General features: G+C 38.4%; 1 protein-coding gene across 2 annotated transcripts in view; it reads left to right on the forward strand.

Annotated features, from left to right (window-relative positions):
- sgcg (sarcoglycan, gamma) overlaps positions 1 to 6698 on the forward strand; it is a 30047-nt gene extending 23349 nt beyond the window's left edge. For both annotated transcript variants that reach the window (XM_084316831.1, XM_084316830.1), the window contains exons 7-8: positions 3831 to 3954; positions 4784 to 6698. In XM_084316831.1, coding sequence (XP_084172957.1) covers positions 3831 to 3954; positions 4784 to 4951 — 292 coding nt within the window. In that variant the 3' untranslated portion in view covers positions 4952 to 6698. The remainder of the gene's footprint in view (positions 1 to 3830; positions 3955 to 4783) is intronic.
- Positions 6699 to 9363: the final 2665 nt, after the last annotated feature.

Below are 9363 nucleotides of genomic sequence, written 5' to 3' on the forward strand. Positions count from 1 at the left end.
CGTATATCCCACGTTAACAGTTTTTTACATAGTCTAGACTACTTATATTTAATTCATCACAATTTTGTACCTCAGCGCTGACCTTCATTGTTTGTTTGTTGTATTGGTTGTCCTTTTTTATTGCTCTATTGTCTGTTAACTGCCTGAGCTGTTAATGGATACCTGAATTTCCCCAAGGGGATTAATAAAGTATCTATCTATCTACTATCACTCATACTAAAAAAATCTATTCCACAATCTACTCATACATACTGCCCAGCATACTTCACAGGGTTCCCATCCCATATCTCCTGCAATGGGTAGGATTGGGGCAAATTTGTTGATTCACAAAAAAACATTTAATAGCTCTATTATGAACCTGCTCACATCCCTTTTAGACTTTATAATCCCAAACCTCAGTGACATAATCCAACACACAGGCTTGATAAAGTTTGTTGTAAGAAGAGAAACCCATATCTCTTTTTGTTTAGCCTTTCACTTCCCGTAGACCTCTACCCACTGATTCAGAGAGCACCCTAGTACCTTTAACAAAATCCAAATGTTCATCAAGGTAGAAACCTAGATATTTATAAGAATTTGTATAGTTTCAAGTATTTATCCCCAAAACTAAACTGAAACTTACTTATGGTCTGTGATGGAGTTCTAAAGTGCATTATTTGGGATTTCTTACAATGTATTAAGATTGGCCACTTTTTACACTATTCACTAGCAACAGAAAGCATCTTTTGAAGATGTCATTCGCTGCCAGTAAAACGATATAATCTGCATAATGAAGGAGATTTACATGTTGTTTGACATACCGAGATGTCACACCATGTTACCTGTTACCTGTTTATTGCACAATGTTTTTTTTTTATTGGATTCTATTATATGTTGTACCACTGTATTGCACATCGTTGCGGGCAAGACCACCCGCATTTCACTGTATACTTGTATGCCGTGACAATTAAAACTCTTGACTTGACTTGATAGTATTAACTTTTATTATTAATTCATTATTTATGTAGACTACAAACAATGTTGGAGAGAGAACATCACCCTGCTTGACCCCCAGTGGTGTTGGGAACTCAGTAATACAATGTTTACAATATTTGTATTGGTTTTCACAAACGCAACACGCATACATCCACAAAACACCAAAATCAAGAAAACAGTAATTACATGATTGACCCTGACACAAGCCTCTTGACCTATGTAGAGTGACTTGATACAATTTACCATTTACTCTCAATTCCAATACATTTTTACATCGAAATGTTTCTTATTTATAAAATCAAAACCGTTCTGAAAGTCTATAACAAACTAAACGATGCAGACCCTGTTTTAATCTATTTGAAATAACATATTGAGTAAATTATGATCAATGCAAGCCTTCCTTTCCTGAACCCATGTTGTTCTTCAACCAACACATTTATTAGTTACAACATGTAAGACCTAATGTCTGTTGGGCTGAATAAGAGATAACCACATGAAACCTAGTGGAACTGCACTTTGTTTTATTTTGTGAATCATGATACATCATTTTGTTGTCTAACATTAATGATTTAAAAAGAAAATACAATCAGATTTTTCACAAAATTATTTGTGAATGTTAATAGAAAATTCTGTTACTGTATCACCTCCCTTTAACCTGTAAACTAATATTATGAGAATCAGTTATATTATGTGATTAAACGGATATCAGATATCATCTTTATTAGCCAGGAGGACAGCAGTTGATTTAAAGCTAGGTTTGACAACTTAAAGAACAATGGGCCAAATTCAACAATACAGTTGAACAATAAGAAAAGCCACCGCCACATTCATCAAGCCGTTCTTTTATTTTTTTACTTAAATTTTTTATTTACATTTATGGACGTACAACACTTAGACAATACTTAAAATGACATCAAACACATAACAATACATTGACATGGGTCCCTTGGATTCCTATGTAATGACTGTGTTCAGCAGCCCAATCCCCCTTAAGAGGGACCCCCCCCCTCCCGCCATCCACCCCGAGAAATAGGACTCCCCCATATCCCAGGTCCGCTATACCCGGGGCCGAGCACCCAGCGACACAGGACCCTTGAATTAAATTGGGCTAGGCTCAGTTGAGGGGAAGGAGCGACTCCCCCCCCCCCCCCCCCCCCCCACCGAGCAAAGCCTGATACCTCCCATGTCACCAAGAACCCCACTCCACGCACATCGACCCCATAACATACAAGACCCACCTCTAACCTTTATATATATACAGTATAGCATTGTGTAATCTACATTAATAGTGTTATCAAATCATGTGAGATTATATGAAGCACTATTATATAATGTATTGGCCATCTCCCTACAGTATGGCTTGCAATAATGATGAATATCGATGAATAATAATGATTTCCCATACATAGATTTGCACATATTTGGCCCACCACGAATAGATTTCCCAAACTGATATAAAACACATTAATAATCTTTGTATGTACACAGTCCTCTCTGCTGGACTGTGTACACATTAATAATGTCTCTTGCATGTACACAGTTCTCTCTGCTGGACTGTGTACACATTAATAATGTCTCTTGCATGTACACAGTCCTCTCTGCTGGACTGTGTACACCAGCGTTTCCGTTAGCCGGTAATTACCGGTATTTGGCCGGCAAAATCTGTTGAAGTCCGACATATTTAATCTCTCCGGTCATAGTGTCCGGTGAAAATAGTTCCCTCTGGGCACAGTTTGATTATTTGAATTGTATTTGGATGGGCTGGAGTTGGGTGAACGAAACAATCATTGCGTTTGTTGTCGTTGCTTCGCTCAGCGAGAGCTTGCTGCTGGATTTGCGGAAGGCATGCAGCTGCAGACCCACATAACCCACCAGCTTTGCTGGCACAGTGCGGTCCCCAGACCTGGAAAGCTGCTCTGCGGGTCTGCAGCTGGATGCTTCTTGCAAACTAACTGCTGCCGGCTCGCGCTGATAACAGCTTTCATTGTTGGACCGGCTGCTTGGTGGAGCAACGATGAAACGAATGTAATGAATCGTTCGTCGCATGGGCTATTTAATTTTGGCCTGTTTTGGTACGGTTCGGGTGATCAAGTTGTGCTTGGAGGGAGTTGTTTTCACCGGACATTATGACCAGCACCAAGTCGTTGGGAGGTGGAGAAATACATCACGCAAACCCGGCCACGATAACGTTGCCGTCTCTCTCTGCAAAATTTCTCAGTTCTTCGCTTGATATAATTAATACAAATGTCCAATATAACGGAATTCGTTAGCTCATAAAAATGTGATTATAACAGACTGCTGTTTAGTGTCGGACCGACTGCCCACATACGCGGTCTATTTTATTTCAAGTCAGCAGCAGCACGGAGTATCGAGGGACTTATTTTATTTGGAATATATTAATGACTGTATACGCAAAAGTAGCCTAGTTTTAAATAATAATATTATAAATCTACATGCCTTGAGGATGACATTCTTTATATAGTCTGCCTATAAATTGTTTTAAAGCTCAATAAACTATGACCGGAATTAATCTCATTTGTCCGGTAGATTGAAATCTTGCAGGTCACGGAGACCGGCAACAATTTTTTCTAACGGAAACCCTGGTGTACACATTAATAATGTCTCTTGCATGTACACAGTTCTCTCTGCTGGACTGTGTACACATTAATAATGTCTCTTGCATGTACACAGTCCTCTCTGCTGGACTGTGTACACATTAATAATGTCTCTTGCATGTACACAGTTCTCTCTGCTGGACTGTGTATATGACCCGCCCCAGCCTGCCACCACCACAAATCGATTAATGACCTGTGGGGGAAAAGCTGTAACTCCTAATGCGCTCTTTTGTCCTTCAGGCTGGAGTCTCCTACCCGTTCGCTCAGTATGGATGCACCGAGGGGAGTTCATATCAAAGCACTGGCTGGTACCATAGAAGTAGCTTCCAACATGGACATTCTTCTGCAGTCTAAAGAGGGACTAGTAAGGCAAACCTTATGTACTTCCTTACACACTGCCTTTTATAGATCCATTCAGCTGTATAGACACACACAAGTATATGAATATCATGAGGGCCATTTGGTGGATTTTAAGACTCCTCTCTAATGCCATGCTATACCCGTTGAGCTACATAGAACTAATGTAAAGTAATGGGGCCACTCCTCAGTCTGTGCACGCAGAAACTTACTCCAAAGTGCAACCAAAGCAAAGCGGTTTGTTTTCAACTTGGTATGATTAAGTGCTTTTACACAGTGGCACCATTACCCTGACAGTAGTCTTGTGGTTGACTACGGAGGAGCTGTGTATCCAGTGAGAAAAGACCCTTTGACAACATCATTGATTGAAACCTCCTGGAAATAGGATTAGGCGTACAAAATTCTGAAGTTACCCTTTTCTCTTTTTTTGGTATTGCATGGTAATGAAAAGGGATGTTCTTTCTGTAATTAATCTCTTCAGATGAAGAACCATGCAAGTCCATTTAGAAAATTCTTGAACTGAGTTGTACTGTATAGGCAATGGCATGACATTTGTAATGTACACTCTAGAATTTCCCCACGGCGATTAATATACGTAGATCCATCTCATCTCATCTTAACTTGTGATACCTGACTGAAAAGTGCACTACCTCTCCTGTCTTTAACAGTGAAACATCACCCCCACTTACAATCTTCAGATACCAAGGTTTCAAAAACACCACTCAAAAAGACTCAAGACTGAGACATCCAAATTATTTAACTGCACCTGCTTTTGACTTTACTTTTGAATTACCCGAGTTTGATTCCTTGTCCTTCCCCGACGTTTTTCTGCGCAGCTGGTGTTCGATGCCGAGACCGTGCGCATGCCGAACCTGCCCCAGAGCGGAGAAGGCGTGACTGGGAGCAAGCAGGATCTCTTCGAGGTGTGCGTCTGTCCCAGTGGCAAGCTCTTCCTGTCCAAGGCGGGTTTCACCTCCAGCTGCACCGAGAGCCAGAGGTGCTAGAGACACTCCGACAACAGAATGGATTCACCACCCTGACGCAGGTCTTGTGAAAGGCAAAAAGCACAACTCTTTGTATCTTCCCAAACACATCTTAGAGCTAAGGTCCCTTTATTCCTCTCTACCTCAGGGGGAGGTACGTTGATCTAGGCGCTAACATGCTTTTGAGGAACCAAAGTCTGAATTAAAAACTGCCAGTTGAGTATCCACAGATACAAATTAAGAGATGTATCTGGAAATACATCAAATGTGTTTGAATTTGTAACATAAGTTGGGCAGTTTGCGCCAAAGTTAAGTGGCTTACTCCTGCATTGGAGCTATTTACTTTAATTGATTTTCTATACACACAGTATTATGATTATGGCTGGGCAATGAGGAGCTGGTTAACGGCTTACATCTTATGCAATATTATGTTGTGGTGCAATAAATGAAAATATAGATATTTAGTGTTCTTATTTGAGGTGTATATGTTATGCATATGTTGGGGAGAAAAGCATGACGAGATGTAATGTTTTATTCTAGTCACTGAAGAGTAACGCCCCGCCTCACGCTTACATCCAGATGCTAACTCTAAATGGGGAATTCTGGATCTGGTTTCAGCTGCATTATATTGACAGAATTATAATGACATTATGAAATGCAGTTTTATTCAGGCAAACTGTGTATGGAAGTACATTTGACAGGTTTTCATATGTTTGTCGTGCTGCTTTTATCGGTCAGCGTTGCACAAGCAAGTAATCACTGGGTGGTTCTATGGCACGGATGAAAAGGTAACTGGTGACCTATTATCCAAGGTCGTCTATTGAGCAGCACTAAAACAAAAAGACATTACAAATGGAGGCTGTAATTGTCAGGTAATTACTGCTTTAGCATATGGATCGTATTAGTGAATACCAACAGCGGAGGCTCGATAGGCCAACTGGTGTTTGTGTCCATAATTAAAGGGGCACTTCACCTAAATATAATGCTGATTTATTTGGCACATAATCTCACACGCATCCAAAAACTCTAAACTGTTTTGCATTAATTTAGTTTGGCGATTATTGAGAGTAAATTAGTTTGAATATGGCCACCAATGTGTGTTGTGTTAATTACAGCTCAATGAAATGATAAGGTAGCAGTCTCTATAAGACAACATATTACTGTAATTGGCACAACACAAGGATTCACTGTCCCTGATGACATCACTGGTGGTCATATTCAAGCTCATTTACTCTCAATAACTGTCAAACTAAATGAATGTGTGCAAAACTGTTAAGTCGGCATCGTTTTTTGGTGAAGTGCCCCTTTAAATAATATACCTGTTTAATAAATGACTGAAAATGTAAAATGTTTGTCGTTTTAACCCCCCCCCCCCCAGAATAATAACGGCACCAAACATTTGTAAATTTTGCATTGCTGTTTCTCTTTCAAACTTTCCAGAACAGTTTTTCTTTTTTATATTCACAGCAAGTACCAAAAAGATTGACCTTTGTTGTAAATGTTTGCATATTTCAACTGAAGACATATTAGGAAATAGGAATGGTATTTTATAATTACTGTCACACTGTCCGTTCTCTGGCTTGATGAGACTGTAAGATAGATTTGAGACGTAGTGTTATGCGTTATGAACTTTTCATTGCCTTGTGTGTTGTTGGAATTTTGTCCGTGTTGAAGAGTTCTCAACTTAGTTTGGAGCATAATTTTGATAAATTGTTGAATGTGTATTTATTCATTTTGTATGTTTGAATAAAACATTTGTGCTATTCTTCATGAAGATGCGTCTGCGGCCTGCCGCATCGTTTGACTACTCTTCTGAAAACGTGATTCTGATGTGTTGTGCATTATGCAATCATTACAAACACAAAGGCAAGAAAGGACCATTAATCTTTTTTATTTTCAAATTCCATTGTTTCCTGTTTTTCTCCTCTGCATCAAGACTATACAGAGGAGGTACATACAGTATAGGCCTACAACACCCTTGTTATCAGTTTACACCAAGATTAGCTCTACTGTGCTCTAGTGGAGCACACCTGCAATAGCAGTGAGAAATGCCATTATGGAACTCAAAGAACTGAGAAATTCTCTGGCCATTGATGGCGAGAGGCCTACAGACAGCATACTATTGAGTCCACATTTTAACTCAACTCAAACATTCATCTCTAGCCAAACATGCGGTTAATTCCTCATTGTTGCCCCTATGTTACCAGACATTCCCATGTCGCTACTGACAATCAGTATGCATTATATATAAAGGTATTTATACACTCACATTCCCTCTTTAAGTTAGTTACAAACTTAAGCTGAAGTATAATAACATGAAATAAAATACAAAATCATATGCAGTACAAAAATATGTATTTAAGTAGTTTCAATTGGCTTTCTTCTAAATAAAACATGTTTAGGTTACCGTTTGTAACCTATGAAGAAAGACTGACACAATTTCCTTGTGGGGGGATTTATTACCTATGGCACAGTGTACACCAACGTATGACATACAAGGTTTTCTTTTGCCAAAGTTGGTAAAACTTCAAAGTCTTCAAGGAAGTTCCCTTGGTTGAGTCGCCTGTCCGTTGTAAATGATTTGAGGCATAATAAAAACAATTGACAGGTGAGAAATGAGACCCACAATGTTTGAAATATGGTTTACATTACAATGTAGTAGGGGGGGGGGGGGTTAAAGCAGTGAAAAATAGCAAGCAGCGCATCTGGATGTTACTGTGTTCCTTAAACCAAGAGATCAAACAACCAAATATGCATGATCTCACTCTGGCAAAAGTAAACATGTTGTATATATATGTACTCAAATCATATCATTAAAGTGTCCTATGGCCTTCAATGTGAAAAATAATTTGCTCTTAATTGCCCTGTTTAAATAATCAAAATGATAACTAAATGTAAAAAAAAAAAAAACTAATCCTGGAAAAACTTGAACTATACTATTTCGTCCTATTTAATACATTTATATAATTGTATTCTTTTCATCTACGTTTTCAAAGCGGGAAACTGCCCGTCACCAGAGGAACCCAGTGTACACGACCCCATGTACTAATAAAGTAATCGTCGTAGAAACGGTCAGCAAATGTGCGTATTTGTACAGCCACATTCAAACAATCAGAAATTATTAAATTAAGCTAAAATGATAGCCTGAAGAAAAAACGCATTGAGAATTTTTAGTTGCTGGGGTGACGTGAGGAACACAATGAGCTCCAAGAAAGTGCTTTGTCCGTTAACGAACAATTGGCTATGATACATACAATTTACAACTTTTACAGAAATGATAGGAAACCAACCATTGAAATACAAAATAAGTCAAATGTACAAATACAAATATGATTGTAATATCACTGATTTGTTTTGAGATTTTGCTAATTGGATACATTGCTTGGCAAACAGTTGCAACATTTGATATTTGTAGAGAAACAATAGGCTTACATTATAAGCACACCCACAGAGGTAAAGTCCACTGGTAATCTATGGCAGGATGAAAATATATTTTTTATAAAAGATAAAGTAAAAAAGCAGCATTGTTTTTTTCCCTAATCTAAACTCAGAGCAAATATATTCAACATGGCGACTTTGGTAAACAAAATGTATTGCTGTGGCTTTTCTATTTAAAGCATCTGCTTATAAGTATAGCATCTGCTTATAAGTATTGTATGTGTTTGTAAAATGTCACACTGACATTTCATTTTGAGACAATTTATTAATAGGTTATGGTTGCATGGGTCACAATACCACCACCACAAGTTGGACCATTGAACCTGAATGGATAGAGTGGACCTGTCCTATTATGGTATGTTCCTTTGGTGAACCTAAGATGGGTGCTACAGAATTTTCATAATGCTGCCATGGAATGAGCATTCTTTTGTGGTTAGACAGTGCATGAGTCTCAAAGATGCAATCATAGATTACTTAATTAATAATTAATAGATATTAAGGACCCTTCTTCCATGGATACAAGAGTATCTTGCTGGGGGACCCCGATGATGCTTGTTTCTACGGATACCGTCCTCAAACTTGTGATGTCATCAGGTATAAAATCTGGAGCTCCTTAATTGATAATGAATGGGAGACTGTTAAAGAGTTTTCATACCCACATTAACTCTATAGTAGTGTTCTCAGCTCTGAATGGGCCTAATTCACAAAGCGATATAAGAACAGATTTCGTTCTTAACTAGCATTTCTTCTTATTTAGTTCTTACCTGGGATTCAGCAATGTTTTCTTACTTTTGCTTTTCTCTTAGGCAAGACCAAATTCTAAGAGTGGTCGAGAGCACTCTTACCCAGATGAGAAACATTTAAAAAAGCCTACCATTCATAATAATAATACATCAGATTTATATAGCGCTTTTCCTAATGCTCAAAGACACTTTACAAAACAAACAATACAATACAGTTTTAGTAGAGAAAATTTTAAAATATATAAAAAGGTG

The sequence above is a fragment of the Notolepis coatsorum genome, assembly GCF_963971535.1.
Source record: "Notolepis coatsorum genome assembly, chromosome: 1".
Lineage (NCBI taxonomy): Eukaryota > Metazoa > Chordata > Actinopteri > Aulopiformes > Paralepididae > Notolepis > Notolepis coatsorum.